This window comes from Sorex fumeus, unplaced genomic scaffold (assembly GCF_029834395.1).
Source record: "Sorex fumeus unplaced genomic scaffold, SorFum_2.1 ptg000072l, whole genome shotgun sequence".
NCBI classification, from domain to species: domain Eukaryota; kingdom Metazoa; phylum Chordata; class Mammalia; order Eulipotyphla; family Soricidae; genus Sorex; species Sorex fumeus.
The window spans coordinates 57205956-57222750 of NW_026606129.1; the positions used below are offsets into that span (position 1 = coordinate 57205956).

The window sequence follows — 16795 nt, forward strand, 5'->3', positions numbered from 1 at the left end:
ATCTCATCTTTTCTAAAAGCTGAGTAGTATTCCATTGTATATATGTACTGTAGTGAAACTAATGCCTAGTTTGAACTGTGAAGATGAGCTTAAGGTACAGTTTTTAATGTGCAGGAATCATAACTAATAGGCTCCATGTTGCATATACTGTTAATTAAAAAATTAAGGAAGACAAAACAAGGATAACATGGAGACATTATCAGTGGACATTTATTCTGCAGTGATGTTTTATCACATGAATAATAGGACTAAAAAGTCAGAAAACACTATAAAACAAAGAAGTGATAAATTAGTTGAGCAAAAACTTAGTGAGCACAATCAAAGGCAAAGTAATGACTTCCTTAGCAGGATATTCTGTTCCCTAAGAGTGAAAAGCCCAATAGTTCCATCTCTCTAGCAGTGGCGTAAACTGAAAAGCCATGGTGAGAGATACTAGTAAAACTTCTTGGCCACATTTAAGAGAAAAACAAAACAATCTGTGAAAAGCAAGGTTTCAAAAGAGGCTTTTACTGAACAAGAAACTACCAACTCCTATAATTTGTTAAAGTGGTAGTGAATTCTAAGACTTAAGAGATTACTTTTAACAAGTTAGTGATATGGTATCTTCTGTCCAAAGAAACAGGAATGAAGAATGAAAAATTCTACACAGTAGTCTCTGGTAGCAAGTTTGGGAGAACATTGTAAGGTTCTGAACTAAAGTCTGGTGACTGTACCCTATGGACAGAAATATAATCTCTACACTTCAGTAGCTACTAAAGTTCAAATATTATTTGTTGTTTCCTAGTTCTCAAATTTAAATGGGAGTACTACTTTGATGAAAAAATAACACACACCGCTGAAAGTAGACTAAGGACCAAACATGATGGCCTCTCAATAGCTGTATTGCAAATCATAATGCCCAAAAGTAGAGAGAAAGAAGAAAGGTGCCTGCCACAGAGGCAGGGGGTGGGAAGGAGTGGGGGTGGCAGGAGGAATGCTGGGAACACTGGTAGTGGAAAATGCACACTGGCGGAATGGATGGGTGTTTGATCAATGTAACTGTATCTCATGGTGATTCAATAAAAAAAATTTTTTTAAATGATCACATGATCACATGATCATCCTGTTGTTCGTCGATTGCCTTGAGCAGGCACCAGTAACATCTCCTTCGTCCTAGCCCTGAGATTCTAAAAAGTGCTACATTCAAGGCTCTTTCAGGGTTAGGAGAATGAGACCCATCATTGTTACTGGTATTTGGCATATTGGGTACGCCACGGGGAGTTTGCCAGACTCTGCTGTAATAACACATATTATTAAAGAAAATACCAGGCTCTTAGTATCATAAATGTAGATCTTCAGTCTTTGATATCAGTCTGATTTACTGAAAAGAAATCATGTAAAATTAGACTGATTTTTCTATTAACACCTAACAAGCAATAAGTAGAACACTTTGGTATACAAATTTTGCCTTTGTTTCTGTCCCCGGTGGTTTTAAAAATTATCAAAAACAAAACCAAAAAAAGTCACAAAATATGCTAAAACTATGACTCCTTAAATTCAAATTAATGCAAATTGAGCACCTGTTCATTGTTAGTCTAGATGGTCACATGGAAAAAATGAGAGAGCTTCTTGCCCTCACAAAGCTCTAAAATATATGGTAGGGGGCTAGAATCAGGGGCTGAGTACTTAAGGTGCTTGCTTGCCTTGCATTAGGTCGATCCCACTTTGAATTTCAGAAACTACATTTGGTACCCTGAGCACCACCATGGGTTATTTCTGAGCTCAGAACCCTTGAGTACCTCTGGGAATGGCTCCTAACACCCTCTCCACCAAACATATCTGGGAGGTTTCTGTGCATTTGCTTATCTTATCCCTCTGAAGCTGTAAATATTTATTTTGGAGTGTTGGGCATTAACCACAGGGCATCACACATGCAAGACATGTACTCCACCACTTGAACCACATTCCCAGACCCTTTAACATTATATTTTAAATATATAAGGAAAATCATACGTTTTACCTTGCTTCAGTATTCATTTCTGTGGCTCAGCTTATCAATGAACTATTACTAGATAAACCTGGACAGCTAGAATTAACTAATAGTTGAGTCAATTTCCTGAACTTTCTGCAAGTATTCTGGAAACCGAAAGAAGATGCAAAGCAGGCAGAAACACATATTCACTTCCTAAATTAACTCAGGAACTGAACAGCTGGCATACTACACAAAGATTAATGAACTCAAATGCCACAGCGGGTTCCTAGAGCAGCTTTGACTACTTTCAAATGCCGCTTCGTTCTATGATGATTTAAAAAAATGTAAAGATATAAAATAATGGAAACCATATATTCTATAGTTTAGGTGTCTGTATTAACATGAAGAACTCTCAGTCTCCATTTATTAAAAAGCACTGTTTTGTGTATATATACTATCCCACAAACAAGGAGAGTTTAATCCTTCTCCACTAGCTTCTGAGACGGATTCATTATGCAGAATTACTTCAAGGAGTAAAGCTATACATAGCAAATTATCAATAGCAATCAGTTGTGGTAGTTTTGAGTTAAGGGAAATTTTTTTGCTTCTCTCATCGGGATTCAAACTGAAAGGAAAGGACAGGTGAAGGAGATGATGAGGGACACCTGGAACAGATCAAGGGTTAAGTCCCCATAGGCTGGAATCCCCATCCTCAAAGTGCTCTCTGAAAGCCTCGCGTGTCTAGTCACTTATGTGGTAGTATCATCTATTCACTGGTTCCTAATAAGAAGGAAGAGCAGCAACTTTCACTGATTTTTACATTAAAAGCAGGACAGTTCCTCCTACTGATACCAATGATTGTGTGGGTTTGTATGTGTGGTTGCTTGTTTCCAGGTGATACCTGGTGGTACCCACGCAGCTGGAACAATGCTAGGGCTAGTCACCAGCAGTGCTCAGGGGCCAAGTGGTGCTGAGGACCAAACTTGGGTCTCCTGCATGCCATGCACGAGCACCAGCTCTTCGAGCTACTTCCCCAGCCCTCTGATGACTTTTATTTTTTCAGGAGCTGGGAAGCAGTGGTGAGGAGAAAGAAGAGACATCTGCAGGGTCGTTTTCTGGGTAAAGCAGTCCTTAGAATTTATAACATAAACAATCAGATCTAAGGATTATTTGCACATCCAAAGTCCTATTTTAAGAATTTCTCTTTTGGGGACATTCCTATAAGCCTTCCAAAATACTTTTAAGAAATCCTAATAAGATATGGTAGCGTATGCACTGCTTTAAACAAGAGCTTTCTTTAAATCTAATCATAGAACTGAATGCTTGGGTAGAAGCAATATACTTAGAATTCTCTGATTTTTCCCTTTACATAAACGAAAATTTTATTCTGGGAACATAAGTCAAGCTACATTATTATTGTGGGTTTTCTGTTTATTAAACATTCACAATGTGCCCACAAGCACAGGGCTAAATATTTCTGCTCATCAAGAGTAACAACATAGGGATTTTGAAAAGAAGGGGAGAAATTGTCATGCCTACATTGTATAATTTGGCATTTAGAAAACTGGCTTTGCAGATATTCTCAAATACAGGTCTGCCAAGCTTTGTGCACAAATCTGCCTGAACAAACTATAGACCTGCTTTTGAAAATGGCATCACATTTTATGTACCAGGAAAGCTGGGGCCTCCTTTCCAATTGTAAACAACCATATTCTTCTCTATTTCAAAATTCTCTCGTGCTTGCTTTATTTTTTTTAAAAAACAGGACATTATTAAAAAGAATGTCCATTATTTGCTCCAGATTAAAAAGAAGAAAGCCTTATAGTAAAATTCAGAGCCTGTTCTTAAAAAAAATAATAAAAGTAATTATTTAGACTAGTTCGAGCTCTGTGTTGTTTTCATTTCTGCAGACCACACACTAGCTGGGATGAAATATGGAGAGGCAGCAACTCTATTGTTTGCTTCCTGGTAATAAAAACAGACATGATAAAGTGAGATGGTCCTCAATCCGGGTGCCTACATCACCGCTTGTGATCAATTGAGGATCTGCTCTGTTTATGCCAGACACACGGAACACCTCATGAATCAGGACAGTCTTTCTCCTCCTTCCTTTCTGCCTTATCCTAGCTGGATTCCACCCCAGCAAGACTGCCCCACAATGTCTAGAGGCCAGACTTCTTTCTGCAATTCCAAAGGCAACAGAGGCTTAAAGAGGTGGCAAAAGGGGCTGGAGCAATAGCACAGTGGGTAGGACGCTTGCCTTGCACACGGCCGACCCGGGTTCGATTCCCAGCATCCCATATAGTCCCCTGAGCACCATAGGGGTAATTCCTGAGTGCAGAGCCAGGAGTAACCCCTGTGCATTGCCGGGTGTGACCCAAAAAGCAAAAACAAACAAATAAATAAACAAAGAGGTGGCAAGGCTTTCAGCATCATGGTGTAGGATTATAAAGAAAGAGAAAAGGCATAGGAGTCATAGTTTACAGAGTCCCGATGTCAATTCTATCACCTGCAGGCACTGGACCTGGACAAGTCTCATCTGGAAAACTGTCCTAACATCCTAACAACAGCAGCTATTCCATAAGTTATGAGGAGGATTGAAAAAGAAAGAGACACATTACTCACAAGTCAATTACATAAAGCTGATCTACTTGGCATTCAGTAGGCCTTACTAGTGTTACTGCTTATTACTATAAATGTCCTCTCTGGGAAAAGAGGAAGTTAGTTTAGCGGTTCAAGGCTTCTGACTGTCAATTTTTTTATGCGTTTCTTCCTTCGGTCATTGCCCAGATCCAGTCTGGGAAAGAGCCCTGTGAGTGGGTCTCTTTGCCGCTGACCCCACTGTCACATCCTTGGGTTTCCAAAACTGGATACCTGCCCCATCACAACTTCTTCTCCCCTTGCCTCCCTGTCCTTGAGTCTCCTCCTCCTCCTCCTCCTCTATCTCCTGCTCTGCAGACAAAGAGATCAATATGCCCAAGGTTAAGGAGCTTATTAGTGATGGAGCTGCGATTTGAGCCCTGAATCCAAGCTACAGAGAATACAGAAAACAAACACAAGAAAAAAAAAGTCTGAAATTGTTATTTTAAAAAGCTTCTATGTGGGGCTCATCCTCATCCTTTGCCTCCCTTTCTAGCTACATCCTCAGACTCTCCCTGGCCCCAGGCAGACTGATCCATGATGACACTTTTCAGACAGGACCAGTCCTGTCTCACTCTTTGCTCAAACCATTCACTTGTGCTAGGCTGCCAGCTTCGCTGACCTACCCAGAAGAGCACGCCAATCAGCACTGAGCTTTCTGGGTGGAATGCTCACAGTTTGCAGTGTTCCTGTGATACGGACCCCACTTCTTCCTGGTGTTCAATAGCTGCAGGGGAAAAATCCATAGTGCCCTCTATTCAATAAACATTCTCAGTGTTTTGATGAGTTCTTCCACTGCAATCTGGCCTGGATCCTAGACAGGCTTCACAAATGGGCTTTGGAGTGCTGGTAAAAGGTAACTCCCCTTTGCTAACTAAGCCAGGATATTCCATTTAAAATCTTCCTAGAGATATTAGCCCTCAGCAATGGTAACCATTATAGTCATCTATAGAGAAATCAAGATGCTTTCAGAATAGCTGAGATCAACACCAGGAGGATTACTCCATAGCTTAGAGGCCAGCCGGGTATTCTAGGGGAAAGGACAGTTCAGATAGAGAAGGGAGCACCAAATGGAGGGTGTTTGGAGGATCCTCCCAGGAGGGGAGATGCAGGTTGAAAGTAGACTGGACTGAACATGTTTGCCACAAAATGCCTCTTTTGCTGACCACAACACCCAAAAGGAGAGAGAGAACAAAAGGGAATGCCCTGCCACAGTGGCAGGGGGGGATGGGGGGGCTGGGGGGGTAGGGATATAATCCATGGTGGTGGAAAATGGGCACTGGTGGAGGGATGGGTATTTGATCATGGTATGACCGAGATTCAAGCACAAAAATTTGTAAATCTACAACTGTACCTCATGGTGTTTCTAATAAAAATAAATTTAAAAAAAAGTAAAAAAAAAAAAAAAGATGCTTTCAGAATCAAATTGACCTTAGAGCTCATTTCAATATAAACACTGAGTTAAGAGAGAGAGAAGTGACTTGCAAAATCAAAATACATTTGATGGTGAAGTTAAGCTTGAAACCTCAGATTCCTGAGTTCCATTTTCCTGAGGACCCTTTACTCATCCACTTTCCTAATCCTCTAGATATAGTGAGTAGGAGTCGGGGAAGTTGAGTGGGAGACAGAAAGAAAGTCATCACTTACAGCTTCTTCCAGGTGCTGCTGATCTGGATTATCATTTGGTGTGTGCCTCAAGATTTCTCGAAGCAGTAGAGGGTATTTCACCAGACGGCTTCTTGGGATATCAAGGAAATTCCAGAGATCTAGTTTGCGGCTAAACGGGGATTCTAAACATCGCTGTAGAAAATCTTGAACTCGGTGGTCTTGTTTTTTGTGGTCCAGCAGAGCTTTGGCGGCTACTTGATTGCTGCAGTAGCTGTCATAGGAGCTGAGACAAGGCAGCTAAGAAAGGAACATCAAAAGAGAGTTGGAATGTTAAAATAACTGTGCTCTGAAGCTACAAGAAAACATCACTTGTTGCAACTGAACAAACACATAACTGGTCTCCACACTGGGCTATTACCCCTTTATCTGCCCGGCTGGAGGAGAAAAACCAGTGAAATCTTCAAATCATTATTAGGCTCTGGTTTCCTCACACAAAAGTAATTTTCTTAGCTGCATCATTACTTTTGTGGTTGTCAAATTCCTACATGGTTGGTTTGCATTTTCTGTCAGTCTAAGCTGAAAAAAAAATTATAATTCTTGCATATGCCTAAATTTTAGTGTTTTCCTAAATTGGAAATAAGGCATATGCACACAGTTCAGAGTTCTAGTATGCTGTCAGAAGAACTCTGTAAGGGTACTTCTTTAATAATTTAAGAAATAGTATTTACTTTTAAATTATTCATAAGAAATTTATCTAGAAGAGTTAACTCATGCATGCATCCACGTGTGTGCATATGCACACAGACACATACACGAAGGAGCCAGACTTTACAGCCTAGATGTCTGCATGGTACAAGCACCTCTACATAGATTAAGGTCACTGGATTCAAAGGTGGACTCGTAATAAAAAAAAAAGTTGTAAAAAATTTTAAAAAATAGAGGTTAGAAGTGTTTAGAAAGATGCCTTAAACTTTCTGATAGACCCTTAATCATCGAATCAATTGCTTTTATGCAATGGTTGACCTCACAACACATTCACCAAACAACTCAAGACTTTGAAACCCTGAAAACCTAAGACTCCACCATTTCACTTCTAGTGCAATACTAGTTTCCCGAACATGTCGCATCCATAACACAGCAAAGTGCAAACACAAAGTCAGAGATTTAGTGAAAGGGCTGCCCATCTTTCTTTCCTCCTCCTCTCTCTTTATGGCATCCAAGACTCACCACCCTGATACATGAGTTGCCAGCTTCCATGGAGTTACCAGAGGAGACAGAATGCAGCCAATGGTCCAACGGTTGGTTTCTCTCAACAGTGACTACAGTCACTCCAAATCATGCTTAGTCGAGGCAAGGGAGCATTTTCATTTCCGCCTCCCAGTGATTTACACTGGGCCTACTATCCAGTAGACATTCCAAGTTTGCGTTCTGCTTACACTAATACATAACTATTTAATAGGCTGCCAGATTAGGAAGTATTTGATGGTTTGCTTACAAATAAGTTGTGCCAGCACTGTACAAACCAACTAGCTAATTATAGCAGCATCCGAACAATAGGTTAAAGTAAAAGAACTAAGCAGCAGTTTCTCTTAGTTCTCCTAGTGAAATAATTCAGGGACTGAAACAAACAAAAATACCGTGGAAGTGATGTTTAAGAAGTTCACTGCTGAGTTTAACATTCCTTGGAAATGTCTACCTTCCTTACATGTTATAAAAAGAAAAACCAGAGCAACCCTTTATTTCTCTATTTGTGTTAAAAAGAGCTGAAGAAATTATTTCTGCAACCTTATATTTGAAAGTAATGATAATTGGTACTTACACACACACACACACACACACACACACACACACACACACCTCCCAGATGTGGTATTATGGCTTGTAATTTAGATTTTTAGAGTTAATTAAAAGGAGCCTCAGGTCCTCTTAATTTCATTTCCACTTCCTCGCCTCTTAAAAAGGCCGGGAAATGCCCAATGTTTTCATTACAAGAAAACAAATCAACAGTAACCATTGGATGTGAATTATCGAAGAAAGCCAGCCACAATGCTGCCCACCGTCCAATGGGCCATTGCTCTCTCTGATCCTGCCGCCTCTGCTGCTATGGCAACCACACTGAGCTCCAGTCCTGCATTCACACCTGACAGAATAGAATGCTCATTTCCTGAGCAGGGCCTCAGAGGCTGTCTGGTTTAACCCACTGGCTAGAAAAGACCACAAGTATAAACTGACAGAGAATGTAAAAAGTGGGTCCCTAAATACATACACTTGCTTCTAGATGCTGTGAGAGAGGATAAGGCAGTGGTTAAGAGGACAGGCTGTGAAACCAGGCATTTTCAGAACAAGGTCTAACTCAGTTACTGGTCAGGAAACCCTTCTGAGTTTCATTTTTTCTACTTCCCAAAGCATATACTGACATCCTCTTATGTTTTCATAAAGTAAGGTAGATAAATAGTGTAGCATGGCACTTGGATCCTGGTTAGGAGTTCATACTAGCTATTATTGCTATCCTAGACCATTTTTTTAATTAAAAAAAAGGTAAAGGCCCTCCCGTTGATCGTCGATTTGCTCGAGCGGGCCCAGTAACGTCTCCATTGGAGACTTTGTTGTTACTGTGTCTGGCATATCGAATACTCTCGGTAGCTTGCCGGGCTCTCCGAGAGGGGTGGAGGAATCGAACTCGGGTCGGCCATGTTGGCCGCTTGTAAGGCGAACGCCCTACCACTGTGCTATCGCTCCAGCCCTTTTTAATTAAAGCAATCATAATTTAAAGATACTAAACTCTTTGCTCAGTAGGAGATAAACTGAAGCATATTCTTTGCTCACCCTTCCCAGCAAAGCTTGAAGCTATTCAACATCTCTTTAAACAGACTATAAAGAATTTATTATGGAAATTCATTTTTCTTCTTTTCCTTTTTATTTTATTTTTTCTTTTTGGGTCACCCCGGCTTTGCACAGAGGTTACTCCTGGCTCGTGCATTCAGGAATTACTCCTGGCGGTGCTCAGGGGACCATATGGGATGCTGGGAATCAAACCCGGGTCTGCCGCGTGCAAGGCAAATGCCCTCCCCGCTGTGCTATCGCTCCTGCCCCATTCTTTTCCTTTTTAAAAGAAATTCTTTCTATGTCTGTAACATGGAAACCACACAGAGCTCCAGTCCTGCATTCACACCTGACAGAACAGAATGCTCATTTGAAAAGTTAAAGAAAAAATTTAAAAGTTAGATTTTTTCCTTTCATTTCTTTCATTCCATTCCTGACTCTCTCTTTGGAATTAAAGTTTAATTAGAACCCAAATTAACATGACAACTTGTCCCTTAAAGAGCTTATAAATTATTTTATTACTGGAAAAAATTGATAGTCTGAAGATAAGTTGCTTGGAAAATTGCTCCTTTCTCTTTTTCAGGTTTTTTAAAAAACAGCTTTTTAAAAAACTTAATGTATATATAATAGGAAACTGAAAAACAAAAAGCAAAGAACAAAATCATACACAATTACAAGCAGTTCTGTTTGACATCCTTCTAGGTCCTATTTAGGAAGTTGTTTCTTTATGGCAAGGAAGGCCCAGGAGAATAGGCTGAGCCATGCGGAGGCTGATCCACAGTAACCAAGGTGGCTGGGAGGAAACCCACACTGTGTAAAGGTCTTCAAAGTGAAAGTAATTGATTCATTCTAAGGTCAAAAGGACTGACCAGGGTTGTCCACTTGGGAAGCTCACTTGTTTGAAAGGTTTTCTCCCCTCCTACTTTTTCCCTTTGGGGGCAAATAAATCAATTTTTCATGGATTGCCTGGGCTCTGACTTTTCTCATTCAAAGTCCACTAAGATGTTTATTTTGTTCTGTTAAAAAAGCCAGAACTCAAACAGATGTACCTCTTGGTTTACAGTTCCCACTCACAAGGACACATCTGCAGTTAAAAGAGGGAAAACATTTAACAGCTCATCGGGTCTGATAAATAAGGGCCAGTTCTCATGAAGACTGGTAACAATGGGCCACTTGTTAAATATTAGGCTGCTCGTCAAGCTACAAGTCTCCATTTGAGGTCTGAAAAGTTCAGATAGCAATGCACCAGCATGGCCATGCTTTCTTCGTCTAATGACAATAAGGGATAGCAAAAGCCATCCTCTCATCAAACCAAATTTCTGAATAAAAGTGACATCTGTTTCAGAAAAAAAAAATTCACTAATGCTTCTGGAATAAACAGAAAATCTATATCTGATGCCTAAGTAAACCACATAGCTGCTTAGAGCCATCTTGCCTCAAATTGAGCAGTTGGCAAATTTATTCTGGAGTGTGGCCTCTTTGGCCTCTTTACTTCCCATCAAAGCAGTCCACAGCCTCAGGAAGTTTAACAAATACAGAGACTGACTCTTGAGAGAGAGCTCAAAGGACTGGAGGTCTGGGTTTGATCCCCTGCTTCACCGAGTTCCAAAACATCACCAAGTGTGGCCGGAGCAAAAAAGAAATACTGAGGTAGACCACCTAATCTCATTTAAAATGTTCTGTTTCCAGCGGGTAGAATCTCTTTAGAGAAATTCTTTATGGGCCAAATCAGTTATTTTTAAAAAATCACCAGAACTCAGAACAAAATGAAAGTCAAGAGGATAAGATGAGTGATCACTCTTGAAATATTAAGGCTCATTTTCTAAATTATTTATCTTAGAACATTACTTGTCCTTCTGACACACCAGGGATATTTCGGCCTCCATACTAAAATGGTCTACTGAACAAAAGTTATCTATGTCAAGTAACCCTCAAAGTCCCCTGGTGGAAAGAAAAACTGGGAAGCAAAGACTATGATAAAGAGATCAACAACATGAAAATTTAGGTCCTGAAAGGTTTTTAAGGAGTTTAAAATACAAATGTAACTGTGGAAAGAGATCATGTCAACAGTATGATTTATAATCTTCATAATATACTAGACAGTGGAATGACTCTTAACACTTGCCAGTATGGTACATGCTGCTGATTTTTCCAGATGACGGTGTAGGCAGACAGATAACTGATTTTGCATGAAAGAAGTCATCAGGGTAATTTGTTTTCATTATTTGCTTTATAACAAATTAAGAACACTTGGAGCTGGGGTGGGACATTCAAGTACTCAAAGAAATGGAAATGTACAATTTGGAAGTAATGAGCACTGTGGCAGAACACAGCTCATGTCTTGTCTAAACTAAATTATAGTAATCAGCAACCACCTATGCAATCTGATAAAACACAAGTTCAGGGGCAGGATTATATATTTAAAATGTATATGTACATTAAATGTGTATATAAACATACAGGATTGGATATTTACAACTTAAGACTAAGCTTACAGTTTATTTCTTTGTTTAATTAGCAAAGGAAAAGCATTCCAGTGGGATAATTAGCACAATACCCTATTCATCTAGTAGTTACTTAGGATCAGATGTATACTAAATATTCACAACATTTGGTTCTGATCTTGTTAATGAAATTACATTTGATCATAAGCCTAAATAAAAGCTTTTTAGGTAATAGACAGGAATATATCCATGAATTTTTACTGGAATAAAAGTTCTAACAATATGGTAGCATCTGGCCTGAATATCAACCAGTTTTACATGATTTGATGTGAAACTAGAGTACCCTGTATGCCTTCATGGGGCTCAAGGGTTATATGGTGCTGGGTATTGAACCCAGCCTCACAAATGTTGGGCATGTGTTCTACCAATTGAGTCCCTCCCACTCCCACCCCATGCCTTTCTATTTAATTTACAGCACAAAGGTCATGCTATCTTTAAATAAATTTGGAGCAATTTTCAGTAACTTTTTAAGAAGAAAAATATGCTTTCATGCTTTGAGGAGATAAAGTCTTATATAATACTTCATTTTACGAGAAATTTAGTATTTGATCTTTTTTTAACATATGAATCCAATAATTTCTAAAAATCTAAATGAAATTCCATTGAAATTATTAAAAATTATCATTAAAACCAGAGAATTTTTCTTACCCAGCCCACAAGGATAGGCCCAACATATTCAGTTGAACCATCAGGTTTCCGAACATCTCGAAGCTGACTCAGGAGCGCTGATAAAAGAAAAAAAAAAGGGTGAGGGGGGAACAAAACAGAATTTGTTTTGTTAGACACTTGAATATGAACAAGACTAGGTTTTTCACATTGTTTCATAATCCTGAGTTGTTTAAGACAACTCAACTAAAGCTACAAGCCACGACTCATTGAGGGAATAAAATTATACCTTCATGTAAAGGAATGAGAGAGTCCAGTGTTCCAAAGATTTGATTCAACTCTTGTTCTGTCATGATGGAAAGTTTCAACATGGGGTCATGATAGGCCTGCACAAGAGGGGAAAAAGATGGGAACAGACATTGAAAAACAGGAAGTTAGTTGTTCATGTAAATGAGGTCTGACACAGTAACAAGAAAATTTATTCTCCCCCCAAATCTCTTCCAAACAGGCTCAGATCCAGAGCTCAGAAATGATGCAGGTGAGGAGCTGGAGCGATAGCACAGAAGGTAGGGTGTTTGCCTTGCAAGCAGCCGACCCGGGTTCAATTCCTAGCATCCCATGGTGCTACGAATATGGTCCCCCGAGCACTGCCAGGAGGAATTCCTGAGTGCATGAGCCAGGAGTAAACCCTGTGCATCGCTGGATGTGACCCCCACCCCCCCAAAAAAAAAGAAATGATGCAGGTGGGACTTCAGAGCAACACAAAGTTGAACCAAGCACATATAGCAGGGGTCCTTTTTGTTTTTATTTGGGGACATTTGCCCACTACTATGTCATAGGCCCTCAGCTGTCCTTTCTGATTCTGTGATTCTTACATAGGCTATGACTATCAGATATTCTGATTTTTCTTCTTTCTTTCTTTCTTTTTCTTTTTTTTTGTGATGGAATCACTTTGAGATAGTTACAAAGCTTTCATGATCGAGTTTCAGTCATACTATCCATCCCTCCACCAGTGTACATTTTCCACCACCAATGTCTCCAGTGTCCCTCCTGTCACACCTACTCCACCCACCCCCTACATCTGTGACAGGCATTTTCCTTTTTACTCTCCACTTTGGGCATTATGGTTTGCAATAGAGATACTGAGTTGGCCCTTTGTCTACTTTCACACATCTTCCATCCTGAGTGATGCACCATTGACTTAGTGATCCCTTCTCTATCCCAACTGCCTTCTCCCCCAGCACATGAGGCAGGCTTCCAACCATAGAGCAATCATCCTGACCCTTCTCTCTACTGTCCTTGGGTGTTAATCCCATACTATGTTATTATATATTCCACAAATGAGTGCAGTCCTTCTATGTCTGTCTCATTTCTGACTCATTTCACTCAGCATGATATTCTCCATGTCCATCTACTTACAAACAAATCTCATGACTTCATCTTTTATAATAGCTGCATAGTATTCCATTGTTTTAGCCCCAAGAGAGTCACTGGATAGCAAAGTTTTGGAGAAAGATTTATTGTTAAGACCTTCTTAAACTCTTCCCACTCTGACCCCTTTTCACCTGAGAAAATGCAAGTTGGGCAAGCACTGCCAGAAACATTGTGGATTCAAGAGGTGACAATTTTGAGTTAATTTTAGGTGGCTGACCACCCAGAAGCTTTCCCTTTTGCCAAACATTTTGCCATCCCCCACATATGTGATCCCCATCCCCGAGTATGGGATCAACCAACAGTTTAAGCACCTAAGGTCAAGATTAAACGGACTACCGCACGACAGAGCCTGGCAAGCTCCCCGTGACGTATTCGATATGCCAAACACAGTAACAACAAAGTCTCCAATGGAGACGTTACTGGGCCCGCTCCAGCAAATCGATGAACAACGGGAGGGCCTTTACTTTACTTTACTTTACTTTACTTACAAAAGTCAAGGGTTTCCTCTCCCATCCAGCATTTAAATTTCTACATAAAACTTACACATAGTATCTAATCATCTCCTTCAAGTACTTGAATCACTCATGAGATTCCAGTAACTTCACTGTAAGACACAGCTCTGGTCCCCATTTCAGACAGTGCACACTCCTTCCCACGGATAGAGGAGCCTCCACATGATACTTTTAAGATAATGAAATATACATAAAACCAGGCCTCCACAAACACCTTTGGTTAAACTATTCCTGGAGGTTCATTAGAAATGTAGAGGGGAGAACCCCTAAAGGTACAAGGTTCAGATAGTCTTCTTGATTTGAGCTATTTTCCCCACTGTTAGATTTGCAAAGGTTCTTCTCTATTTTTGATAACCTGTCTTAGTCATAGAGTGCCTATGTAGCACAATTTTAGAAATGTGAAATAACTCAGAAGGAAAAAAAAATAAGTTGCTAAACTAACCACTAGATCTAAACTTACCTTTTTTGCCAGTTTCAAGTCCTCTATCAAGTCTTCTTCTCCTTGGGAGAGCTCAAAGATTGCCTGTAAGAAAAAGCATATTCACTGACCTCTTCTTTTCTTTCTTTCTGAGACTAAATTGAATAGTGCTTGTTCCTGTTCTCAAAGTCCCAGGTCTACTTATTCTTAAATATACTCAAGGATTCTCAACAGTTAAGTTAATCCCTAATTCTCTTAAGGATTCTCAAAAGTTAAGTTAATTTGCAGCAAAAGTATCAAGTATCTAACACTTACAAAGCAAAGACTTTGCAAAGTCCCTGTACGTGTGCTTATACATCTGTGTGTGGGAGACTTTCCACATATGTTTTCCATCTAACAAGTCATCTTTCTTGGTATAGAACTTTTAATGAAGCCGAACAAGAAGGAACTATTTTAGATGAAATAATTAGTTTGAGCTATGGATTCCATTTTGCCATTGTGAGAGGCAATCGTATTAATGAGTTTAGATGTGTTGGACACATCAGGTTTATTAATCAGAATATCACAACTTGCCTTATACTCAACAGAAGCTGGACTGCCACAGAAAACTCTGTTCATTTCAGCCACTATCTTTTTTCATTAATTTGGCTTGTTTGGGGGGCCATACCCAGTAATACTCAGGGATTACTTCTAGCTCTGCACTCAAGAATCACTCCTGGCAGTGCTTGGGTGACTATAAGGGGTCGCCAGAGATCAAACTACAGTCAACTGTGGCAAGGAAAATGCCCTACCCGTAATACTATGGCTCTGACCCAGCCACTTTCTTAAGACTGAACAAATCCAATATTTCACCATTAAAAATGTATGGCAAAATTAATTCATTCTAAATTACTTCCAAGTTTTACCTGGCACCATAAATTAAAAGAAGCTGTCCGTGTGCAAGAGTGTGTAAATGGACCATTTCTAACTTGTCTATATTACACCATCATCTTTAAAAGCTATGATGTACAGAACAAATTCTTCCATCTAAGAGTCTAACTGATGAGTAACATAACTTTATAAAAGACTACATGTTTGTGGTGATAATGTAGTCACTACCGTCTTTCTTTCAGTCTAGAGGGAAGAAGTGACTTGAATTTGAAACCCAATTTCCATCGATACGGGGAGGGGGATGAAGTGCAAGAAAAATGGGTATCAAAAAGCAGATGGAGGGTTGAATAGAGAGAATACAGAGGGTAGGGCACTGGCTTTGCATGTAGCCAGGTAAAAACCTGTCACTGTGCCTTAGAACAGATGACTGATTAAAGAAACTTGGGTACATCTGCACAAGGGAATACTATGCAGCTGTCAGGAGAGATGAAGTCATGAACTTTGCTTATAAATGGATAGACATGGAGAGTATCATGCTAAGTGAAATGAGTCAGAAAGGGAGGGACTAGAGAGGGACTGCACTCATTTGTGGAGTATAAAACAATGTAACATGAGGTTGACACCTAAGGACAGTAGATACACGGGACAGGTAGATTACTCCATAGCTGGAAGCCTGTCTCATAAGCAAAGGGGGAAAGGCAGCTGGAATAGAGAAGGGATCACTGAGAAAATGATGGCTGGAGGAATCGGTCGAGATGGGAGATGTGTGCAGAAAGTAGATAAAGGACCAGGTGTGATGGCCTCTCAGTAGCTATATAGCAAAACAATGCCTCCCTCCCCCCCGCCAAGAAAAAAGTAGAGAGAGAGTATGGGGAAGGTTGTCTGCCATGGAGGTAGGGAGAGGGTGGAAAAGAAGGGATATACCGGGGATATTGGTGGTGGGGAGAATGTGCAGTGGTAGAGGGATAGAAGTTTGATCATTGTGTGATTGAAACCCAAACATGAAAGCTTGTAACCATCTCACGGTGATTCAATAAAATTTAAAAAATAAATTAAAAAAAAAAAAAAACACCTGGCACTGCATGCGGTTCCCTGAGCCCTGCCAGCATTGATCTCTGAACACAGAGTCAGGTGTAAGCCTTGAACATCACTAAGTGTAGCCCCCAAACAAAATAAAACAAACAAAAAAAACAGATGGAGGTGAAAGATATCTCAAAATACTGGAGCATATTCTTTGCATGAGGAAGCCCCAGGTTGAAATTTCTGGCACTGCATGGTCCCCTGAGCACTTGGAGCGGCGCCCAAGAACCAGTGTGTAACCCCAAAACAAAACAAAAAGAAAATGGAAGCAGAACACAGCACTAGAATCCAGTGAATGGAGACCCTTGATTGAGGCACATGGATGTCTCCACGTCATGTTTTTTGGGGG

At 40.1% G+C, this 16795-nt stretch overlaps 1 protein-coding gene across 4 annotated transcripts in view; it reads right to left on the bottom strand.

Annotated features, from left to right (window-relative positions):
* Window positions 1-16795, bottom strand: part of ARHGEF3 (Rho guanine nucleotide exchange factor 3) — a 345442-nt gene that overhangs the window by 8946 nt on the left and 319701 nt on the right. For all 4 annotated transcript variants that reach the window (XM_056129189.1, XM_056129190.1, XM_056129192.1 and 1 more), the window contains 4 exons: window positions 14539-14601; window positions 12422-12518; window positions 12175-12251; window positions 6239-6496 (listed from right to left, as the gene is read on the bottom strand). In XM_056129189.1, the coding sequence (XP_055985164.1) occupies window positions 6239-6496; window positions 12175-12251; window positions 12422-12518; window positions 14539-14601 (495 nt within the window). The remainder of the gene's footprint in view (window positions 1-6238; window positions 6497-12174; window positions 12252-12421; window positions 12519-14538; window positions 14602-16795) is intronic.